Below are 25247 nucleotides of genomic sequence, written 5' to 3' on the forward strand. Positions count from 1 at the left end.
GCAACTCACCTACCTTCCTGATTTTCCCTTCCTGAACACAATACTGTACTACCGGATTTCAGCAAGCTGGTACTAGACCCTGCCTCCAACGTAAGCACTGATGCTCTCTTCCAAGACCCTTGCCGGTCCTTCCACACCTGCCAGTTTACGGCCCCCGCACCAGTTTTCTCAATCCAAGGTCCTCCTCAGGGTCCACCGGAGTGGTCCAGCCGAGGTGAGGGCACGGGCCGCTGCCGTGACTCCCGGGCGGACGCCTCTGTCCCGGCGCGCACCCACCTGAGAGCGATGGCCGCCGGAGGGCAGCTCCCAGCGCCACCGCCTCTCTCCACGGGCGGGCTTCCGGGCAGCGCTTGCCGGTACCTCTCCCCGGGGAAGGCCGGACTAGGGCAAGGGGAAGAAGGGGTAGCACAGAGAAAGCTCAGGAGAGCGGGAGCAACCAGCCCCTTTCCCACCCCCTCACGGCGGCGGAAGAAGGGCAGGAGGCGGCCGCCTCACAGTCTGCTCGCCCGCCCTGCGATTCCGGCAGCGGTATTCAACTTTCCAACCCCACAGCAGAAGGGCCATACCCGCCACCACCTCCTCATGGGCCCTATCCGTACCTCGCCTATCTGACGACAGTGGCGGCTAACCGACTCGCCGAGGGAAAGCAGACAGCCACCGGCCCCGGCCACTGCTTCCTACCTTCACCCCACTCACCTGAGAGAGGCCGGCAGCAGTCAGGGGAGCGCGGGAAGGATGGGATAGCAACACGACGGGTGAGGAGGTGAAGAGGAGCGGTAGCCTGCAAGAGAAAGTACCAAAAAGCCCCGTCCGTGCCAGGGGCCTCTCCTGCCCCCGCTACGGCCACCCCTTCTCACCCCGCGCCAGTGACCGAATGCCAGTGCGGCACCTTTAAGCGCAGAGTCAAACGGGATCTGTAGTCCGAGCACCCCCTGGCGGCACGTTACGGGAAGCACAAAAGCGCACTCGCCACCCTCACTCCCGCCGCGTTCCCTCCGCGCGGTGCACGCTGGGAGGCGTAGTCACTGCGGGCCCGAGATATAGCCGTCCTTCTCAGGCGTGCTCCAGGCTGGTGGACGCTGCCTTCCCCCTCGGGCGGTAACACAGGAAAGGCCGGAGGCTACGAAAAGCGCACACTTCAATCCCGGCGCCTTTCCTTTGTGCCTGGTCCCCTCCAGAGCGGGCAGCGAGGGCGAGCTGGTGCGCGCCTGCGCGGGAGGCGGCGCCGGTCGGTGAAGTTGGTCAAAGCGCCGGTGATAAAATGGTAGGTTGTGGGAGCCGGGGGGGAGGGGAGGGGAGGGAGGCAGGCGGGCAGAGAAATTGGGGAGAAGGGAGACACCCCCCCTGCGGAAGACCTGGAGCAGCGAACCGAGCTGCCTTATACCCCGCCGCTCCCCCGCTTCAGCGCCACGGTCCGTTCTCCTGCCCAGGCGGCACGGTGGCAGCTGGGGGTTTTGCGCGGACCAGGGTCGAGGTGGAACGCGAGTCGTGGAGAGGAGAACATACAGCCTATGGAGTTGCTGTCTCGTCGCACCCTCCACCGGGGACAGAAGTGGGGAAGGTCATCGGGGGCGGGGGGGAGGGGGCCGGGCGGTCTCGCCGCCGCGGGTATTTCGAGGGCCGGCCGCTGGCGCGGCGCGTACCTTTCCCTTTTTTGGGCTTCGGGCTGGCGGGGCAGGTCGCCGGAGCCCCAGTATTCCTCGCTCCCGCCTCCAGCACCGAGTGAGGCTCCTCCGCTGGCCGCTCCCTTTCTCCCCCCCGCCCCGGGACGCAGCAGGTGCAGTGGTGGGTGCCGGAGGAGGCGGGAAAGGTGCGGTACGAATCCCTATACCTGGGGAGGGGAGGGTGCGGAGGTGAGGAAAGAGGCAGTAGGGTCGACTTTTGTGGCGCCGCTGCGGGACGAGCGTTCGGACCTGTCCCGGGAAGGGTCCGCGCGTTGCCTCCGCCGGAGGTTGCGCTGTGTCGGCTTCAGCGCTTCCCTGGGATTCGCGATACGGTGTAGTTAGCGTTTTGAGAGAGCGTCTAAAACGTGGCTTGAGGTCTTGAAGCGAAGTGCAGCGCTGAGTTTGGGTTATGTTGGTGAGAGGGCATGGTGAAATACGGCTTCCAGACCTTCCGTTCTGCCCTTGTAGAGAGTGCATAGGTACCGCGCTCTGCTGTGCAAGGCGTTCAACCTACATGGCCCACAGAAAAACTATACTACGTGGCGAGAGTGGTAGATCACATAGTCGAATGTGTTTCTTTTCTCTGATTTCTTAAAATAAACCACTATTTAATTTTGAACTTAAGCCCTATCCCTAAATGCCTGGCGCTAGATTTAGAAGAGGACATGGGTTTTACTTTGGAGTAGTTGTCATGGACCACTCTTTTGAAGTGAATTTTGTGGCACAAAAGAAGCTTATGTAACTGAGGAAAATATTGATTCAGAGAGGTTCTCAGGCTAAAACTGGGGAGCAGGGCACTGAGCTTGCAGCCAAAGGATTAATTCAGTATTTCATTAACAAAATACATTGTGGTTATTTTTGCAGCTTTGCCCCTCCCCCTCCCCCCCACTTTGCATGTTTCTTCTTCTCTATAAAGAAACTTTGCATGGTTGGCGCTTTTTTTCATATAAAATTGGGCTTTCCTACAGTGTTTTTCCAAGTCCTTATCTTGTTTACGTGACACATTTCTTGTCTCATGACCATCTGTAGTCAAGATGTCACTGTCCATGTGCGTATAAAAGATAAACTGAAAGATGGTCCTATGTTTACTTCTTACTGCTTACTGAATCGGGACTCCGCTTTTTTTCTCTCTAATATTTGAGAACAGTAAATTTTCTGTTACACCAGATGATTTAAAGCTCTAGTGAAGGACTTAGACAAATTTCTCAGCTTAATTGTTGCCCCAGAATGTGTCTTCAGTGTGGTTTAATAAAATTGGAAATCATTAGAATATAGAAAGAGGTTGTTGGGTTTTTTTAAGGTATTTCCTTCTCCTTCTAGCTTAATGTGAAGAATAATGTTAAGTAAATAGCAGGTTTGCTCCCTATGAGTTCCTTGTTCCCACCTTTTGGATTTTCCAGATGTTTAGACATGTTGTGTCAATATGGTCCCTGCAATAATCTGCCATTAAGAGAAACATCTTATTCCTTCCTGTATACTGCTAAAATAGGCAGTTTCTCATTTAATGTATTAAGAGTATAAGCATTTTTTCAGAGATAAAGTTTAGGTGACATCTACTGCAACTTTATAGTCTTATTGCAACGTTCAGCAAATCTCTGATATGCCTACTTTATCTGTTCTTTTTGTCTTGTGTCTTCTGTTGACAACAATTTCTAACCTAAAAATGTGAGAAATCCTTCTGGTTTTTCTGCTTAAAATGATTAAACTTTGTATTGTTCATTGTTGCTTGGAAAATGTGAGGAAAAACTGTTGAGCAGTTCTTCTCTGTGTATGAAGGACTTACATAGCATCTGAGAATTTAAATTGTCTTTGTAATTTCTTTGGTTTATAACCAGTAGGCATATTTTCAGAAGATCACTATATTGTTATATGATGGAAGTTGTGTTTAATGCTGTTACAGAATAGAAAAAACTTGTACATATGTGGGCAATAAAGCAGAAATACAAATATATGTGCTGCTTAAAATGTGTATATAGAGATGCTGTCATTCCAGTTTTCACAAGAAAATGCTGTCTTTTTAACTGCAGAGGAACAAGGCTTTGCCTTCCTGTAATTCTGAAGTGAAAGTTGTCATCAACAGGAAAACTAAAACCTTTAAAAGATAGGCATTAGTAGTTGAATGCTGAAACAAACTTCTGGATTAGCTTCATTGGCTTTCCTGCTTCTTTTGCATCCCAAAGCATAAGCTTAAATCATCTCAGAAGGACAAGGTCCGCCAGTTTATGACATTTACCCAGGCTGGTGAAAGGACTGCTATATACTGCTTAATGCAGAATGAATGGAAACTAGAAGTGGCGACAGACAACTACTTCCAGAATCCAGACTTGTACTACAAAGAATCCATGAAAAATTCAGTAGACAAGAAGAAATTGGAACAATTGTACAATCGATACAAAGGTAAGGCTTGGGGGTGGTGGTGGTGGTTGTGTTTTGGTGGTTGGTTTGTTGGTTGGTTGGGGGGTTTTGTTTGTTTGTTGTGTTGGTGGGTTTGGGGGGGTAACTTTTTCTAATTAGTTTGTTTGGGTGGTATTTTCTGCTTTTTCCTCTGCCATTTTTAAGGACTTCTAAGGAAAGATTGGTAGCTTTTGCTTTCACTCTATTTGTGGTAGTGGGGTAAGAATGAAAAAGGTTTTAAATGTGTCTAATGTTTAGTATGCAAATTCTATAGTGTTTAATGTAAATTGACAGTAGAAAATTAGATCTATCATGACAAAGTCATGTCAGCTGTATGTGGTGGAAAGCAGAGTAAAGCTTATCATGTGATTTGATGTATTGCCAATGACTGCTCTTAAATACATGCACAACATCATGGGGCAAAATAATATATATTATTATTGTATCAATGTTAGAGTGGGTTAATTTGTCCAGAGATTATAATATTTCTGTACATTACAATAAAAAAATATTTCAGATAATATTACAGCTAAGAATCTGGCAAAACAGTCAAATAAGAAAACTCAGAAGTCATAGAAACTCCATCATTATGTCATTCTTTATGTTGACATATGACAGCAAAAATGATGTGTCTTTTCAGAGAGGCCTGGAGGGAAAACTATAGGAAAGTGAATTAAAGGGCAGAGTTGTTTCTTTTTCATTTATTTTTGATTTACAGCATTGTTAAAAAGAACATTAAAAAAAGAGAAGGTAAAGATAGTCATGTAAATGCAAGAACATTCATGATCCAGGTAACAGTGCTTTCTGAAATGTGGTCATCTACCCTGAATGTGTGCATTGTTCATTACATGTTAAAGCAGAGCAGGCCACCCTCTCTTGAGATCCATACCATACATCTCATGCTTGAAAAGTGAGCTCTTAATTACTTAGCTATGAGTTTACATATTTTTCTAATTGTAGTACATTACTTGCTTTGTATACACTACCTGAAGGGAGGTTGTAGACAGACGGATGTTGGTCTCTTCTCCCAGGCGACCAGTACCAGAACAAGAGGACACAGTCTCAGGCTGCGCCAGGGGAGGGTCAGGCTGGATGTTAGGAAGAAGTTCTATACAGAAAGAGTGATTGCCCATTGGAATGGGCTGCCTGGGGAGGTGGTGGAGTCGCCATCACTGGAGGTTTTCAGGAGAAGACTTGATGGGGTGCTTGGTGCCGTGGGTTAGTTGTTTGGGTGGTGTTGGATTGGTTGATGGGTTGGACGCGATGATCTTGAAGGTCTCTTCCAACCTGGTTTATTCTACACTTTATCCTGTCCTTATGATACTGTTCCCCCTTTTTTATTACTCTGTATCTGATATCTATACTTAAAATAGAACACATTCCTCCTTATTTCATTATGTGGTAAGGAGTTTTGTAGGGACAAAGAAGCAGTAACGCTGTAGCATTTCCTTTGTGGAAAAAAAAACAAACAAAAAAATCTGAACACTAGTGAACCACTTTTTAAATATAGAATACGTAGAATAGAATAGAATTAGCCAGGTTGGAAAAGACCTTTGAGATCATCAAGTCCAACCTATCACCCAACACCATCTAATCAAGTAAACCATGGCACCAAGTGCCTCATCCAGTCCCCTCTTAAACACCTCCAGTGATGGTGACTCCACCACCTCCCTGGGCAGCCCATTCCAATGGCCAATCACTCTTTCTGTGAAGAACGTCTTCCTAACATCCAGCCTAAACCTCCCCTGGTGCAGCTTGAGACTGTGTCCTCTTGTTCTGGTGGTGGTAGGGACCCAGAACTGAACACAGTATGCAAGGTGTGGCCTAACCAGTGCTGAGTACAGGGGCAGAATGACCTCCCTGCTCCTGCTGACCACACTATTCCTGATATACAGGCCAGGATGCCATTGGCCCTCTTGGCCACCTGGGCACACTGCTGACTCATGTTCATCTTACTATTGACCAGTACCCCCAGGTGCCTTTCTGCCTGGCTGCTCTCCAGCCACTCTGCCCCCAGCCTATAGCACTGCATGGGGTTGTGGTGGCCAATGTGTAGAACCTGACACTTAGATGTGTTAAATCTCATGCTGTTGGACTCTGCCCATCTGTCCAGCCTGTCAAGGTCCCTCTGCAGAGCTCTCCTACCATCTAACAGATCAACACCTGCTCCCAGCTTAGTGTCATCTGCACACTTACTGATGATGGACTCAATCCCCTCATCCAGATGATCAATAAAGATATTGAACAGGATGGGTTCCAGCACTGATCCCTGGGGGACACCCCTAGTGCCTGGCTGCCAGCTAGATGTGGCACTATTCACCACCACTCTCTGGGCTCTTTGTTGAAATCCATCATAGCTTTTCCACTGCTTTCAACACTAGTGCACTTTTTGCCTTTGATTCTTCAATTACTCCACAAATACAGAAGAAATGCATTTCACTGCCTTAGAACTGGATCTGACACAGTAGATATGTTTACTTGTTACTCTTGTTCAAAGATCCCTGAATTATGCCATGGGTGTAATTCTTTGTTTAATGGGTGTAAATCTGTTTGCTAAATTAATTCATCCCCTGAATTTAGCATTTCTACCACTGTAGTATTTGCTGGCAAAGCAGAGGAGATCTTTGCTTAATACCCCAAAACTATTTTTATTTTTTTTTTAAAGGAAGTTTTCTTTAGATCTGGTTTTGTTTATTTATTAATCAGTTCATTGGTTCAGAGTTTAGTGTCATGGTTGAAAATCTTACTAGTTGAAGGAGTTAGTCTTATATTTACTCAAGGGCTGTTTCTCTACATGGATAAACTCATGATACATAAATCTTCCTATCAAAAGCTGGGAAAAACAGTTTTGCAGTTTGTGAACCATGGCATTTTGATATCTAAAGGTGTTGGTTTGTTTAGTTTTTTTTCCCTGTTTAATTGCTGTTTATTCCCCTCCCTCCCCAGTTGTTTAAGCTTACATGCAGGAGGGTTTTTTTAGGGGAGGGGGGGAGAGGTTGAGAGAGAGTGTAGTTACAGTTACAGAATTGTTACAATGACATCTGCCCTGATGTAGGTAGTTGCAAAGTGTGGTTCTGGCATTCAAAAAGGTAGCAAATTTGGTATTATTGAAACAGTATCTGCTAAGTAGTATTATTTTAGCTTAAGACCCTGTTGTACTAAGAATTGTCTGAGCAATGCTTTGGTGATTTTTCCTGACTTATAATTAAAACCCCAAAGTGTTGGAGTTCATTATTTATTTATTTATTTTTAGTTAGAATGGATTCTCATATATCCCTATCAGGAAAAAAAAAATCCGTGGGCTTACTTGGTCAGTGTATTTTGGTTGTTTTGAGGCCATTTTTTGTTTGCTTTTGCTTTTGTTTTGTTGTTCTTTTAAAGTTTTAATACATGCTAACCAATAAATATGTTGTCCATTTTTATGCCTTTATCAGTCTTACTGGTTTTAGATGTAGCCAGGCATCTCCTCAGTTAATCAGATCTTTCATAGTGCATTGGGTAGAGAAAAAAGAAGTATTTCATTGGCTTTCATTTAAGAAAAAGTTGCAAACTAATTTCCATTTCAGTTTTGCAGAACACATAATCTATTTACAGATAGTCTTCAAGGTATTTCTAAAATTAACTAGATTTCAAGTGAAGCTTATGGGAAAAAAAAACAAAGGCCTGCAGTATGCAGCATATCAGAGTTGTGTACTTTTTTGTTTTTGGTAGATAATTAAAATTCTCTTCTTTGTATTTTGAACTGCAGACCCACAAGATGAAAATAAAATTGGAATAGATGGGATTCAACAGTTCTGTGACGATTTAAGCCTGGACCCAGCCAGTATCAGTGTTCTGGTTGTAGCATGGAAGTTCAGGGCAGCTACTCAATGTGAATTCAGTAAAAAGGAATTTATTGATGGCATGACAGAGTTGGGGTAAGTATCCATTTCTGCATAGTTCAAAATGGAAGGCCTGAGCTCAGTTTACATTTGAAACCGTTTTAATTGAATTAAGTGTGAAGTTTCAAAAGACTGGTGCAAAGATTAGCGGGTGCCAAATGCCTATACTGTCCAGTCCTCCTTAAATTGGTGCTTTACTGCAAGGTCTTAGCAATGACCACAGTAAGGGTGAAGCAAAATAATTTCTACATGTACAGTGAAGAAAGCAGACAGATATGCTGATCTTTTCATACAAACATGCATGATTAAGCAGGAAAGAAATAGGAAACCTGGAAAGAATCTCCATTCTCTTTATCACACCAAATGCAACCTCTTTTTCTTTTTACCAGTTTTACAAAACACAGTTTTCTCTTACTGCCTTGTATCTAGATACTTGTGTGTATATAGAGATACAGAAATATACAGAATATCTATAAGAAATTGAAACAAACATGAGAGTATTGAGGGTAGAAAAGATAATTTAATCTGACTGTGATATAACTGACAAAAAGTGGTTTCCTTCCTGGGTTCTGGACCACGTTGCCTCAGTTTATCAATAAAGTGCTTAACACCATAAAATAATGCTTTTTGTATAACTTTTCTTTTGAAGAGACTTTTAATAGCTGGAGTTGTCAACACTATTTTTTTCTTATTTGTTTTTAACAGCTTGCATTAGATAAATAGAGAATTACCGTTGATCAGTTGTGCATATTTTCAGCACCTTTCTACAAACGTGGTGGTTTTTTTCTTGCTCAGGGGTCCTAGCAGTCTAGCTGTGAGTCAGGTTTTACTGACCTCATCACTTACTGACTTCTTTGTAAGCTTTTGGGTTTAGGTAAGAGTATTCAGAAACTGATGAAGTAACTTCTGGTATCATCTGAAGTGCACTGCTTTATTTTTTCATTTTAGGTAGAGGCTGTAAGAATAATTCTGATTTTTCTACCTATGTATAGCAATCAAGTGCTCAATTCTGCTATATTAAAGGCTGCTAGCATTATCTGATAGAACTGATGAAACAGGTTTTGTTAAACCACTTGTGGCTTCTGGCTTAGATTTTTGTTTTGTAACTTTATTGTCATATTGCTCCTGTATCCTCGTGACTGTCTCTGATGCAGTTCCACAGAGGTCTGTGATTTTTTTCGCTTTCTGCTCAACACACATTGTGTTCTTGGGAGCATAACCTGAGCATGCTTGCTTGCCACTAGTGTAGTGCTTATTGAGAATTTGGAATAATTTTGTTACCTCCTGGAGGTGCATTGTCTGACTTTTAGCATTGAACATAAGTAAGGATTTGAATGTAAAGAATATCCCTGAAGCTTAGTTGATACAGCACCTTCAAGATATATATGGGAAGGTACCATATTTGTCCCTGTTGTTAACTAGATGAAATCTCCATGAAACTAGAGTTCTCAGTTGAAGGCTTGGCAGAACTCTTTATCTTTTCTCTATCAGGTACTGCTGGAGGCTAGAAAGATACTTCTTTTTATCTGTACCATGCAAAACAGTTAAAACTGCATCTGCATCATATGGATTTTGCTAGTTATCCATGCTTTAAGAAAATTATCCTTGAATCTCAAGAATGCAAACATTTAGCTACCAAGAACCTTCAAATGCAAGATGGTGGTTATGGTGGCTGCTTCTCTTTGAGTTTCTAAGTGCAATTCAAAATATTTATATCCTATAAACCATGAATATTCATCTGATTCTTTGGTGTAAGGGAAACCCTTTTTTCTTTCAAAACTGCAATTTGTCAGCTTGCATACTTGCACTGAAAATGCTCCGGTCTTGTGTTCAGGCATGCGTTTCTCTTAGAAACTTGGTAACTTGGTTCTGTCTTAATTTACCTGTTCCAAGCTGTTAAATGGTTTGTCAACCTTCAAGCTATTGTCAAAGGCTTTTTTTTTTTTTTTTTAACCTATTTTTTATCCATGAGGGTTCCATGGTGGGGAGAGGATGACTGCAAATGATAGTTCATTTCATTGGAAAGTCGTCTACTGTTAAGATTTAACCATAAACCTAGTATGCAGCTCATCATGTAGGCAGAACAGGGAATAAATAATATCCATCTAGATTAAAGTGCAAACCCATGCCCTTGCATTAGAACAGCTATAAAGTGGGGCAGGATACCAGATTTCGGTGAGGTTTGTATGTTCTTTTAGAACAGAATAATATTTGTTGTTTCAGTTCATAAACTCACGGAGAAGCTGAAAAAAGAAGTTAAACTACCGAGTCCTGTTTTGGTTGTGTACTTAATGGATGCCTATATATAAAATGTTCTGCTTAAAATTACTTAGTGAGGACATATGAGTATTTATATTTTTAAGAATTCTGTCCAGAAAGATACTCTGTTCTTGTCTTAACTACTGTTTCATTTTGGTCTGAAACCAGACCTTGAATTTTTAAAAGTAAAAAGAAGTCTTAAATAGTTACAACTTATCTAACCTCTTTTGAACAGGTGTGACACCACAGAAAAACTAAAAGCGCTGTTGCCAAGACTGGAACAGGAGCTAAAGGATCCAACAAAGTTTAAAGATTTTTATCAGTTTACTTTTAACTTTGCTAAAAACCCTGGACAAAAAGGTCTAGGTAAGTGGCGAGGAGTGGGGAGAGGGGGGCACGGAAATAACAAGAAGGGCAATCTACAGGCAGTAAAGTTAATAATACTTCCAATAATACAGTTTTCTCTTTGGTGATTGTGTAGTAAATTCATTATTGATTTCTTTTGCTGACTTCTCCTCTTTCCCATCTTCTTTCAATTAATCTCTTCCTTAATGTCCCCTTGGTACAGATAATTCAATGGTTTTTTTTCCTGCTACTATTGGCATTCTTTTTCCTCTTGTCAAAAGATGTTCCTGCAGTTCTTAGAGACCTGTCAGAACATTGTTGATGTTTTGGGGTGGATTGGTTGGTTGTGTGTGTGTGTTTGTTTTGGATGTGGTGTTTTTTTGTTTTTTAAGACTTGAGCTAGTTGGCTCCTCGTTTCATTTTGTTTAGAACAACTGAAACAAGATGTCCATGTTGGCTTAAGAAGAGAGGAAAAAACTCTGGGCAGAGGTTTGAACAAGTTGTTGTTCCTGTAAGAATTTTTAGTTACAGCTCACAATGTAAAGTTTGGAAAAATAGTATTATGGACTTGGTTCAAAGCTAATGGATAGAAATATATATCTTAAAATATTACATTACTACTCTTTATAAAGTTTGAGATTTGTCCCAATCCATGCCTTGTATTGCTGGAGTCAACCGTTTTCTATGTATGATAGCACCATACCATCTTCACTGCTCTCTTTGTGCTGGGTAAAAGAAACATGTTTTGTTGTTTGGGGTTTTTTAGCATAGCCACTTCAACTTTTTAACATGCTTGAGAAGTAGCATAGATAATAAATACCTTTTTTTCAAAAACTATTGGAAGAGTAGTGGGATGAAGGAGCATATTATTGATTCAGACCTTCTCAATTAGAACATCAGTTCCACCTTCTGTCTTGGGAATAACTTTGAATAATACCTCTTCCAGTGTCATCTCTTTCTTTTTTTAAATTGTGGGCAACTACTAGCCAATTGCCACTTTTTTTTTTTCCCAGCAGTTTAATTTTTAATGATGTTTCATTTATGGGCCCTGGTGCCACCCACCTTTCCAGACACAATTAAATAGTCTTGTAGTGCTTCTGTGAGGTTGATTGGAATTCAGTTCTCCTAGTAGTTCTTCATTTTCTTGCCTCTCTTCATTAAACTAGTACTAGTTTAATGAACTAGTACTTTCAGATTGTGGAAAAGGTAAGTCAGTCACAGCTGAAGTTGGAATGTATGAGATACCTGAAGACATTACAAATAGCTTCCTGCTTTAATTGAATCAGCTCCAACATGAAACTCGTGTACTTGGGAAATAAGTCACAAAAGCTTTCCACTTAAGTCTATACAAAGAGGAGGGAAGGCAATCCAGCCCAGACTATGGAAAGGAATGTACTCTTTATTGACATAAAGAGGAAAAAGGAAATTTACTTGTTTTCCATTATTTCTGTTTGGTATGCAGGCCCTTTCATGTGTAAGTCTCTTTTCTGTTGTGTAAGAATAGTACCTTTTTGGCAATAAAACGTCTATGTGCCGCCTTCTACCAAGAGCTGAAGTGTTAGTGGGAGAAAGCAAGTGCAAAAATTTGAGTTAAGAATAAATTATAGAAAGAGTTGACTGTAACTGTTGCTGATTTCAGTTTTCAGGAATTGTAATAACTCTGGTAATACTATTAATCTCAAGTAGTGCTTAGTTCATACGTGGCAGTATTTTGGTGACATTTTTCATGACACTTTTTCTGGTTTTGCTGAGATAATTCTGATTATTAAATATAAGCCACTGCTGTTATTTCAGTGGATATACAGAATATTTGTCTGGTGTGAACTGGGATCACTACAGGTTGAGTTGAAAGAGAATACCAGGCCAGAATATTGGCTAATACGGCAATTGAGTGATGCAAAGTCAGTGATAGTTTGTCCAAACAAAAACTAACACTGTACAGGTTTGGAGTAGGAATCTGTTCAGAGAATGTTGTTATATTCAGTGGAGCACAGGAGTGGAGGGGGGGGAAAATAAATTTACAAGTTTGTATTTACAATGTATCACTTCCTGCTTATAACTTTCTAAGAGTTATACTTGTTCTCTTTCAGAAGAAAAAGGGGGGAAAAAAGGTGTTCAGCAGGTAAAATAATTCAGTCTGTTATCTTACAGAAGTGTCTGTACGAGCTGAGAATTCTAGTTGCTTCGGCTACATTTAATACAGGTGTAGGGGCTGCATTTTTTAATTGTATTTCCTCTTCTTTATGTACTTTCTAAACCCACCTGGATGCATTCCTGTGCAGGCTACCCTAAGTGATCCTGCTTTGGCAGGGGGGTTGGTCCCGATGATCTCTTGACCCTTTCAACCTCTAATGTATTGTGATATACACCATGTCTTTCCTCCTAGAATGAGAAACTGTCAGTCCTCTCTCTTTTTGCCACTAATGTAGAGGTGCTTGGTGCTTGTGTCCCAATGACTGTGCCTTATTGTCAAGGAGATGCAGGAATTTTTCATCCATGTACAAAGTTTCTCTTAGTACGTTTAGAGCAGTGGCTCAAGATGGTTTTATGAATTCCGTCAAGATAGTTAAACAGAATGTATAATGAGAGTCATTATCAAATGAGCTAATATAAATCTCTGACTAGCTTTGGTCATCTCAAGGTATTGACCTCTCCTCCTTTCCCATGTGCATGTTAGATGACAGTGCTACCCAAGTACAGAATGCTAAGCTACTGGCCTACCTGCTTTCCTTAATGTTTCTGGTGATGTGCTCTCAGGATAGTGTTTGCCTTCTCATTGCCATACATTCGCATTTGAATTATGACTTGAAGTCAAGCGATTAGTAAGGTTCTTTCAAGTAGTGATAAAAATGCATGCTTTTAATTAATGAAATGAAAATAATCAAAGCAGTTCTTTCTTAACTTTCAATTACAAAATATTCTAACGTGGCTTTTCTGGGGTCTGAAGTATCTGGTTTTTCCTCTTGCTACACTTGGAGCTTGGCTCACCAAGTCTGGTGGTTGTTGCACTCAGTGTTTAGGGGAGAGATCTGTCATCTAAAGGAATATTGTTGCTCAGATACAAGCATGACCTATGAATGCAGCTAGTTGAAAACTAACCACATTTCAATGTATAGTAGAATACTATGTTAGAAAGGACCTCAAGGATCATCTGGTTCAACCTTTCTTGGCAAAACCACAGTCTAAACAGGATGGCTCAGCACCCCCTCCTGCTGAATTTTAAGTGTCCAGTGTTGGGAAATTCTACCAATCCTCTTCTCTGGGGAGATTATTCTAGTGGCTGGTTATTCTTGTTGTGTAAGATTTTCCTCTTATAATTTGACACAATGCCAGTGGCAAATGGTAAATTCATAGCAGATTGTTAACAAAAACCTTTTATAAAAGAGGACATAATGAAAATAATTTTTCTGTTCCATCCTTCAAGCTAGTGCTAGCACAGCTTCCTTTTTTTTTTCTTTTTCATTAATAGAATTAACTTTAAGAAGAGAGCTCACCAGAAAAACCTCTGTGACAGGCAAAGAAGACTCATTTATACAATTGCTTTTTTGTTTATTATCCTAACATTTTGAAATTAGAAGAAATTACTGAAATAGCTCTAAAGTGTACAAGTAGTGATGCTTTGGTTATGAGTCGTGTTTGGTGTCTTAACATGTTTCAGGTTACTTTTTTTTTAAGTGTTTCTGCTGCTTCATGGAATGATAAGCAACAATTATTCCTTTATTTTTTTTTGTCCCATCTCCCCTGAAGAACACCAGGAAATAGTGATTCATGAGTTCCTTTTTAATATGCCAGGTGGTCTTTAAAAGGCAGAAAAACAGGCATACAGTGTATTCCCTTCTACTAGGCAGAATCACTGTCTACCAAAACCATTCCTCACAGGTGCTTTTCTAAAGGATTGTTCAGTGGTATGCTAGCAGTATGTACTAACTTGTGTTTTCAATTTCAGTAGTTGCGAGCAAGACTTTAGATCTGATTTGGAATAATCCTCTGTCTGGTTGGGGAGCCACAGCCTTCACATAGCATAATCTCAAATGTCCTGTGGCAAGTCTCATACGTCCTTGTCCGTATTTGCTCAAAGCTCTTGTTAGAATTTTTTTTCTTTCCCCTAGCATAAAACCTAAATCTCTGTTCCTGAATTCTTCAGCTGAATAATGCCTTGAGCTGAACCCCTTAACCCCTTGAGAGTAATATGCAGAATACATTTCCTTAGACCTAATAACAACCTTTTACATGATTGGCAACTATGTATGCATTTTCCCTTAGTCTCTAGACTGAGTAAAATTGACTAACCTGATAAATGGTATCTTCCAGATCTCTTTTGCTTTGCAATCCAATTGATCTAACTTTCTCTTGTCTTGTAGTACCCAAGTATGTGCTTTAGATATTCTGTCCCTTGTTTTACATCCCATTATTAAATTTACTTGTGTTTGTAACTATGTCTGCAGTTTGTGATCTGTTATACTGTTGGGTTTCTGCAGAATTGCAGTACGCCCAGTTGATTCTGAACTTGTATTGCTGTTGTCAGTTATTCCCACTAGCTGTATGACTTTGCATATCTCTTTCATGAAATATTTCTTGTCTTCCAAGAGGTTATCAAATTTATCCAAATAATTTTCAGTTCTAATCCTGTCCTCTTACGTGCTATGCTTTTTTTCAGGTCTTATGTAACATGCAGATATAATAGATTTTTCTTTGTATCAACTGAATTACTTAAGTGTTGGACAGTGTTAAATACAGGACTGACAACCCTTCTTCCCACCCCCACCCCCCCCCCCCGACAAGTTACTTCAAATTTGGCAGAGAACTCTGAAGGTTTTCTAGAATCTTCTTTGACCTCTGTGAATCCTCAAAGATGGTAGGCAGCAGTTTGAGGTTGCTGCAGCAATACTGAGGTAAATTTCATTGTTTGACTTTGCCTTGGGCATCGGTGTCCCCAGACTGAATCTAAGAGTTGTGGGGTTTTTTTTCCTGAGGTCGTTTTTTGGTTGGACCATATCTTGAAAGAAACCTGCCTGTGTGTCCCAAACATTTCTCTTTGTAGAGGTGCCAGCAGGACACATGGTGTCTTCTATTACACCATCTGCTGTTCATAAGGGAAGCAGCGAGCAGGCACAGAAACCTTTCTTATATGTAGTGTTTTGGTGTGTGTTTGGGGGTTTTTGTTTGGTTTGGTGTTTTGGTGATACCCAACACCATTTGTCTTCATGATGAAGTGGCTTTTGCTCCAGGAAAGTGGTCTAGGGAGATGTGTGTGTGTCTGTGTACAATTCTGTTTTATTTATTTTTAGAACAGCCTGTCTTTTGTTGCTGCTTCTTTTTCTTTTGCAGTTCCCTTCAAAACCAATGCAAGAAGTTCTTGCTTTATATAATTGGATGGGATCCTCTTCAATAAATTGTTACATTTATTCTGTCATTCCCCAAAATAGGCACAGAGTTCAGTACACCGATGCTCATTCCTAGAAATAGGACTGCCTTTTATAGGAGTCGCTTTTCCACAGTTTGTGTGGTGATACTAGGCATTTTTTAATTTCTTTTTATATCTGCAAGACTTCTGTGTCTCTAGTCTGCTCCATCTTGAATGTTTCTACTTTTACTAACTTAATATTACCAGGTAACATGCTTCAGTCTGGACAAACGCTGTTTAAAGAAGTAGGAGTGATACCAGTTCCCCCTGGTGATAGCTCATGTAAGTAGGGAGATGCAGGAAGCAAAAGCATATTGCATAAGATCTCCTGTGATTTTCTTTAAGCAGAAAATGATGTTTTGATTAATGTTACTTGAGAGCCAACTGTCAAGTGTTTAAATACCTTTAGTAGATTTGATTGTTTATCTAAGAAAAACATGGATGCTTATCATAGTGTGGCTGTTTTAGGCTGTGCCTTTAAGAAAGGCACGAACCCTGAGGCATAGTTAAGAGTATTGCTCTCTAAGTGGTGGACAGAATTCAGGAAAAAAAAGACAGCAAGGTTTCAAAACAGCAGTGCATCTTAGTGGCTGCATATTTCACCTGGCAGGCAAAATATTTAGGTCTATGAAATGTCTGAGTGCCTTGTGTATATTTTGAGATAAAAGGTGTCATTTAAGATCTGCTTTACCAGGAGGCTTTTTCTAAAGATTTATTGTTGATAACTGTGATTCTGTCTGTTTAATCTGCTCTCTCATGTTATCACTACTACATTTAGAACAGTCAGTCATTAAGTTTTGCATGGTGCAGGTTTGGAGAGATTTAGCTCACCTTCTGCTCCCAAGTTTTAGCTTTTTACTGCAGTATGAGTGAGAATTTGAATCCTAGCTCCAGTTGATAAGCCTACTGAAGGACAGGGTTATAGATAGATCCTGTGTTCTATACAAGGCAGTTCAGGTTTGTAGATACTGTTCAAGCTCAGAGCCAAGACTTTAGCTCCATCTTTTTTATTTTTTCTTTCTTTTCTTTTTTTTTAAACTGATACTTAGTGTGAGTCTCTTAATGAGTCTCCCTTTAAGTCTCAACAATACATGTTCAAGAGGTTCTTCATGCTTGGGAGTTTACTACAGTTTTTCTGCACTGTAGAGGAACTTAATGAGTTCTTTCATGGTCTTCAACTTTCAACATGGAAACAAAAAGCAGATTTGGTCCTTCATCGCTCCTTTGTGGTCCCTTCGCCTGCTTGCTGGCTCAAAAGGTTGTGCTTCCTTCTCTCTGCCAGCTTCCTGGGATCAAGCAACAGATGGTACATGAGGAGGGCATTCAGACTTGAATCAAATATTACCTCAAGACCAGAAGAATGACTATCTTTGCATCCGGTATGTGGACTTCAAGGAGGTTTCATCTTCTATGAGCAGATGAGTATAATGTGCTCTTTTTAATTGAAGCAACATCAACTTTGACTCTCACCGGTGAAGTATCTCAAGATTCTTTGAAGAGAAGCTTAGACTTTAGGGAAGGATATCTCTTTTCCCCTCTTTCCCCTCCCCATCTTAACTAGTTACCAAGATTTCCTGAATTTTCAATGAAGAACTGGATTGATCAGTGTGCAGCGTGCTTGTAGTAGTGAGTGGGTGGAAAATGTTGAGGGAGTTCAATAAATGAATTTTGTGTTTTCTTTGGAAGAAGTCTGTGAGTGCTATATTTTAGGTGTTCTAGTGTCCTTGATCTGTGTGTATGGTTCTTGCTTTATTTTTATGTTTTTCTTTCTGAAAATGCCAGCAATTTAAGAGAAGCTTAGTGCAAAACAGGGTGCTCTGATCAAAAAAAGGTCAATAGTGGCAGAAGTGTGGTGTGGCTGTCAGTTTTGGTAATGCCTCATTGATTCTTTTACTCGTGTTAGGCTCTATTTGGGAAATGTATATCCAGTCAACTTTCAGTCATCTGATTATCAAAATTGTATGTGGAGAGACTTGCAGAGATGAAAGGATTTTGAAATTGGCTACAATCAGGTTCATTAGGCTGCACTCAAGCTGATGCTTGGATAGCTATCATCTTGTAAGCCTGGCTCACAGTCAGATGGCCTTTATCTACAGTTATGCTGTTGATACTCCAGATAATAAACATGAAAGGCTCTGCATGAAATCAGCCTTTTTCGTTGTGGCAGATGCTGAGATGGAGTTAATAAGCATGGTCAGACCCTGCCCAATGCCTGCAGAGCTGTTCTGAAATCCATATGCCGTGCTTCACCTCACTCTTCCCTATCCACCATAGGCACCAAACTGACACTGTGCATTGTACTTCTTCTGGAAAGCCCTTTGCTTATGGCTTTGCAGGGATGAATGTATCCAGCTAAACTGGATCCTGAATCTAGCCACTTCAGTATCTGTGTCATAACCTCTTTTTTTCACTCTTCTCTTTCATCTTTGAAGAAGCTCCTCATTGCAGATAAGGGTTATTTTGCTCTGAACTTTTGGAAACTTGGTAAAGGGTTTTCAGACTGAGTCCTAATGGTGATGGTATTTTCTTATTTTATGTGGATTTTATTAGTTTGTAGAGAAAAAAAACAAAACAGGGTAGAAACTAATGCTTGTTCATGTTCTTAGTAATTTGTAGGCCAAAGAAGACTCAAGAGGATGTAAGGAATATAATAACTCACTGAATCTTGCAAATAATCATTCGATGTTTGTTGATTAGGTAGTGTGATAGTCCAATTGTTGAGATAGATTGGATAAAGATAGGACAGGCTAGATGAAGAAAACATATAAAGCTCAGTCTTACAGAGGCTCTATGTATTTTTACAAAGCAATCAAATGATAAAATAGATTTGTCTTGCACTGTCCAAATTGTTGGGGGGGGGGGGTGTTCTGTTTGTGTGGGTTTGGCTTGTTGTTTTTCTGTGGGGGAGCGAGTCTTTGGTTGTTTTTTAATGCGGAGTTGAGAACTGCAGGGTTTGGCTACTCATTTGTTTTCATAGTTAAGTTCTGTAAAGCACTGGGGAAGGGAACCCTCAAAGAAGGGACTTCTGGCTCTAAAATTTTCATTTCCAAAACATTACTCTTCTTGGTTCTCCCTGCCCCTGCTCCCCCACCTTCTTATTAACTGGTCTAATGATGGTTAACTTTTCCTCCTGCAAGCTTCGTTACATTCTTTACTAATTTGTTGGCTTGTGTCTGTAGATGGACTGGCTAAGGCTGATACATCATATGATTTTTTGGCGGGGGGTAAAGTAAAATAGAAATGCTGCCTGTGGAGTTTCAGAGTGCACTCTGAATAAAACTCATTGAGTGCTGACAAAACAAGCTGCCCAAAGTCTCTCATAGAAATAACGTATGGAGTAGCAAAGCTTTACAATATTGATAAGAACAGTAAGCATCAGCAAAGAAAGAAAAAGGCAATAGACTCTAATGTCATAATGTACTGGACTTAGTTAATATGCTAACTAGGGATGTTTAAAGCAACAGTGTCTAATATTAAAGTATACTTTTACCTTAAACATGCTAAAATGTGATTAGGAAGCCAATGTAATACCCCCTCCCCACCTACTCCCACTCCCAAAACTCTGACAGAGGAGTGAGTGCTACAGCCACAGGGTGCTGGTTTGCCACAGTAGATCTAAATGAGCTTCATTTCTTGTTCCTCATAAAGCCTACTCTCCAGTCAATTTCTTACTATCTGTTGATTTATCTTTTTCTCACTTCCTTGATTACTTGTGTGCAATGACTTCATTGCCCTTGAGCAAAATCATAGCAAAGGGATGAGAAAACTAATTTGATTTGTTGTTATTATACATGCAAGAATCTAACAATGATTAATTTTTTGTTGTTAACAAGATAAGCATTTGATCAAGTCTGTAAAGTAGACACAGGCTATCTAACTGATAAGGTATTTCTCCTTCTGCATTAATTGTGCTAATTTGTTACCACTTCAAGCTTTCTGTTCAATCAGGGTAGAAGAGGCTGAAGTTCTTTCAAAGATAATTTTAGAGTAGGGATTGAAAGTTTCAGAACAGATCATTCTGCATACCAAATGCTTTACTTCTGAGTTTTAAAAAACTGATTGTTTAAATAATTCAAAAGTTTAAAAGCTTTTAAAATATACTAAAACATGTTTGCTATAATAAACATTAGTTAGCAAAATTATGACTCTTTGTGCTAATCTTTTTGTCCTTCTTGAACTCATTTCATAGTATCAGTCAGGGTTGGAAGGGACCACAAGGATCATCTAGTTCCAACCCCCCTGCCATGGGCAGGGACACCCCACACTAGATCAGGCTGGCCAGAGCCTCATCCAGCCTGCTCTTAAACACCTCCAGGGATGGGGCCTCAACCACCTCCCTGGACAACCCATTCCAGGGCTTCACCACTCTCATGGTGAAGAACTTCCTCCTCACCTCCAGCCTGAATCTCCCCACCTCCAGCTTCATTCCATTCCCCCTAGTCCTATCACTACCTGAGATCCTGAGAAGTCCCTCCCCAGCCTTCTTGTAGGCCCCCTTCAGATACTGGAAGGCCACAATTAGGTCAGCCTTCTCTTCTCCAGACTGAACAGCCCCAACTCCCTCAGTCTGTCCTCATAGGAGAGGTGCTCCAGCCCTCTGATCATCCTCATGGCCCTTCTCTGGAGAGTATCTCTTAGATACTGTATAATTTTTTTTTAAAATGTTCTTAGTAATTCTAGGATTAATAATTTTGTAGTGGTAATTGGGGTCACTTTTAGGTGATTGAATTATTAGGGTTTTACTACAGAAAGCATTTAGGATGCTGTATGTAGCAACAACTAGACTAGGTAGCTTTGTTTCAGTGTATGCAGAAACTTTAGATTGTGAGGCCATTCTACTGAAGGGGCTGCTTGACATAAAGCATTTGGTCGATTTTGACACTGAAAGTATTTTATGGTGAAGAGATGCTGTACAATGTAAGGTATATGATGTGATATTTTTATGATGTTCTTTAAATGTTAACTCTTCAGCAGTTTTGGGATATGGTTTGGATATGAGCATGGATGTTTGCAGTGAAGTCTTTCCTAAACTGGTCCTTGCTTAGGCTTTAGTTTCCAGAGATTCATGCATCTGTCTGTTTATAAAACTTGCCTTATTAGTCTGTAATGTGTGAAGCACATTTTATGTTACAAACCCACTATTTTTATATTTGATTTTCATTTCTCATGATAACTTCATATCTATGCAGCATTGAAATAGGTATTCCTAAAACTGCCTTAAAATCCATGCCTTGCAAGAATATCTTCCTGTGGGGATGCAGAACTTCCATGGCATAAGAACTTTTTCTTAAAAAAACCTTTAAGTGTTGTACTGTTTGTGCCAGATACACTGACTCCACAACATTGCTGTTTACTGATACTACTCTCAGCATCCTAATGCAGAATGGAACTGCAATGAGGTCTTCAAAGCAGGAAAACTCTTTTTTGTTACCTACCCTCCTGCCTCCCAGGAATTATCTTCAAACAAAAGTGTAGCCATTTTCCCTGAGAGCATAGCACACCTGAAGGCCTGGTTTTCTCAAATACTTCAAGATTGCATAGTGACCCCAGTACCAAAAGTGATAGTCCCATCCAGTCCTTTTGTTCAAATCTCTTCACAGTATCACAGTATAACTAAGGTTGGAAGAGACCCCAAGGATCATCAAGTCCAACCTGTCTCGACAGACCTCACGGCTAGACCATGGCACCAAGTGCCACGTCCAATCTCCCCTTGAACACCTCCAGGGACAGTGACTCCACCACCTCCCTGGGCAGCCCATTCCAATGATGAACGACTCGCTCAGTGAAGAACTTTTTCCTCACCTCGAGTCTAAACCTCCCCTGGTGCAGCCTGAGACTGTGTCCCCTTGTTCTGGTGCTGGTTGCCTGGGAGAAGAGACCAACCCCCTCCTGTCTACAATTACTTTTCAGGTAGTTGTAGAGGGCAATGAGGTCAGCCCTGAGCCTTCTCTTCTCTTCTGTTAGTTCATGAATTTGTGCGATTCTAGTGACCCAGATGAGGAAGATTTTATTTTTTTTTATTTCTTTTTTCCTCCTCCTTGAGCTAATTTTAACCAAGATTAATCCTTCCCTCCATGTGCTCAATGGGGAGAGGTCCAACTTGGACCATGGTTTCAGTTGCTTTAGCACTGCGTTCTCAGCAGGGTATGCTTTTGTCATACATTATAGCAACTAATTTTTGCACCTTTGTGCAAGAGAATTGATTTGCCCACACATGTATTGTCTCTCAAGTATCAACTTAACTAAGACAGTAGTTCCCATACATTGTTAAATACAATTTTGCAATAATCAAGCTCACCTTACCATAATACTATATTTGACACGTACCCAAGTAAATGAAGGAAGCATGACCTTTTCTTACCTTTTTAACTTTTGTGGCACCTTTACATAGAATATACATAGAATAAACCTTTAACCATCTTTGTTTCCTTGCCTGTACCTTCTTCCTTTTTCCAAGGAAGATTTCCATCAGAAGTATAAAAACTCCTCTGTTGTTAAAGCGGGTTGTTTGGTTTTTTCCCTTCAAAGTACATTTTGCTTAACATTGTCATGTGATAAATTTGCAAGACTTGCTTGAAAAGGTTGAGTCTTCTTAAAGCAGCCTGAGTGAATGAGAGCAAAGCAAATCACTTCACTTTGAAGCTTAGAAGTCCTTAAGATTTTTCAAGTTTCTCCCTTCCTGTTTCTTGTTTTTCATTTGAGATAACAGATATAAATAACCTTCATATTTAAACAGCAAATAAATGCTATTAACTACTCTCTTCTACTTATTTTCTTTGACAAATGAGCATGATGGTAAAGAAAGGAAGGACTGATAGAAGTTTGTTAGGGCATAAAGCACGTTTGTACTGAAAAGCACTCTGGTCGTAGTAGAAGAAACACTGACAGCACTGTCTCTGTATACCTAGACAGAGGTGTATTGCACTTCTCTGTTTTAATTATTGCACTTTGTCTGGACCTCAGCCTTCTGTGACAAAGACTCTAGGGAACCGGCTGTGTTAAAATCCAGGACATCTCTTTCAGTTTGAATCATGTTTTCAGGTGACAGTGTTCTTTGGTTTGTGATGCCATACAGGCCATTTCAAACACCCTGCTCCCATCTTGTAGGTGGAGGTCAATATCATATTTTGGGCTGGGTGCCCTCTGCTACAGGGGTGTTTCTGTGTCCAGAAGTCCATCCCAGTGGGTGGACGCAGAAAATTAGGTATTTCTACCATAATCCCTTGCACCACTATAAATTTTGCGGTGGGGTCTGGCACTTCCTCTTTCCTTCCCTCTCCCAGACTTGGTAACTGGGGGAGAGATATCCAAGCCATGGGCCTGATTGGGCCCAAGGCTACTGGGGGATGGGCAGTCTTAGATCTGGCCAGCTGAGACCAGCCTAATAGTAGGGGGGGGGAAGGAGGAGCCCTGGGGGTTTTGGATGCACCCTCAGGTGGGGTTTGGGGTCTTTTCTGGGTTTACTTCGGTTTCTTTCTTGTCACCATGTTTCCTTTTGTGCACACTCACTGGTCTCTATTTAAACTCTCCACTACTTTTTTGCAATCAGTTTGTCTGAGTCGTTATTTCTGCGTGTGGTGGGGAGGGGGTTTGCCCCAACCCATTACAGTCAAGCTTCCATCTTATCCCCTATGACAACACCTTCCATCAAGTTTCAGATTCTGTTTAGACTTACTTGACACTGAAAAAATAAATATTTGTGTGGTTTAAGAATACTGCACTTTATTTTGTGGTTGCACAGTCGTGTATGTAGTGTCATTACCTGTGGGACCAAGCACAGGAGCAATTAGGTAGTTGCTGAAAATGATAACAGATCTTCAAGGAAACACCCTTTCTGGCCCTAAGCTGCATCTCGTACTGCTCCCACTTTTCTGCTTGAATGCATTGCAGTGCTCCATCCTCCTGTTGGCATATGCAAGCTGAGATCTCAGGTCATGGTACAGAATAATAAGAGTTGCTTTCTTGGACTTCTGCTTTCGGTTTTGGGTGTAGGTCTTGGTCTGTTGAATCATTCCAGAATTATTATACCTGCAACAAATCTTTCTTACAGTTATTATTTTTTTAAAATCATGTCCTTAAATTCCCTTTAAACTCAAGTGTCTAAAATGTGATAAATATAGAGGAATTGGCGCTTGCAGACTCTTCTATCAATATTTGCTGTGTTTGTGCATTGTTGGGTTTTTTGTTGTTGTGTTGGAGGTGTTTTGTAGACAGTACTTGGTAACTGTTTTGTTCTGTTTCTGTAGATCAAAGTTAGCAGTCTGGTCTTTAGGACTGCAATGCTCAATATACACTTACACTGTTATGACTTGTCTTCTGCCTTTTGGGTTAGAGTAGGAAACATTTTGTTATCATTTTTGTAGTGATGTTATGAATGTTGTTCATATTCAGGTGATGAATGTTACCCATTCGTATCTTAATACACTGGATGTAGCCTTAATTGCTTAAGAGTTTGCCTATGACGTGCTGTAATATTTCTGTGTTGCTTTGTCTCTTGCAGATCTAGAAATGGCAATTGCATACTGGAATTTAGTCTTGTCAGGAAGATTTAAATTTCTAGATCTTTGGAATAAATTTTTGTTGGTAAGTGCTTACAGTGTTCCTTCTTGACTAGCAGTCCACAGTAGTCTGGCTTGTATGCTGTGTGCTTACCATAAAGCAAAAGACAGAGTGCCTGACTACTTCCTTTACATTTTATTTTTATCTTTTTTGAAAACTGATATGAAATAGTCTTACATCCAGTCAAACTAAATCTTCTCTGTATACAATTTTCTAATTGATAACAGAGCAAAAAGAGGTAGCAAAGCACCGGAGCATTCTGTTGCTTGATCCTGTATCCTTCTACTTGCAAAAGCTTCTGTAAGAAAGGAAGACATGATTGGAGATTGAGTCTATGTTGTCTTTGTTCACAAGACAGCTGCGATTGTTGTCAATTGTGTGTTTTACCATACTCTGCCTTTTGTGCTATTAATGCATAAACTCAGTCTTTTCTTAAATGTCAGTTCTGTTATGACTGACTTAACCTGAGAGGCTTTGATTTTTAAGTGAAAATTCTTGTCTGAGTAATCATTTTAAGAATAATACTTGTGAACTCATCTTGACAGTTTTTCTATTTACCTCTGCAGTTCTGTGGGCAGTGCAGTAAAGATGCATGAATTAAACTTTAGAAATCTCAAAATATTAAATCCTCACTCATTCATTCATGTTTCTACATTTGCATTTCTATCTACTTGCAAAAAAAAAACAACCAACAACCCACCCTTACATAATGTTATCTGTAGTTTAGCAGTCTTAAGAAGT

General features: G+C 40.7%; 1 protein-coding gene across 1 annotated transcript in view; it reads left to right on the top strand.

Annotated features, from left to right (window-relative positions):
* Nucleotides 1-1180: 1180 nt before the first annotated feature.
* DCUN1D2 (defective in cullin neddylation 1 domain containing 2) overlaps nt 1181-25247 on the top strand; it is a 32882-nt gene continuing 8815 nt past the window's right edge. The window contains exons 1-5 of the mRNA XM_009898721.2: nt 1181-1264; nt 3845-4061; nt 7807-7975; nt 10434-10564; nt 24448-24530. Of these exons, the coding sequence (XP_009897023.1) occupies nt 1262-1264; nt 3845-4061; nt 7807-7975; nt 10434-10564; nt 24448-24530 (603 nt within the window). The 5' untranslated portion in view covers nt 1181-1261. The remainder of the gene's footprint in view (nt 1265-3844; nt 4062-7806; nt 7976-10433; nt 10565-24447; nt 24531-25247) is intronic.

The sequence above is a fragment of the Dryobates pubescens genome, chromosome 7 (genome assembly GCF_014839835.1).
Source record: "Dryobates pubescens isolate bDryPub1 chromosome 7, bDryPub1.pri, whole genome shotgun sequence".
Lineage (NCBI taxonomy): Eukaryota > Metazoa > Chordata > Aves > Piciformes > Picidae > Dryobates > Dryobates pubescens.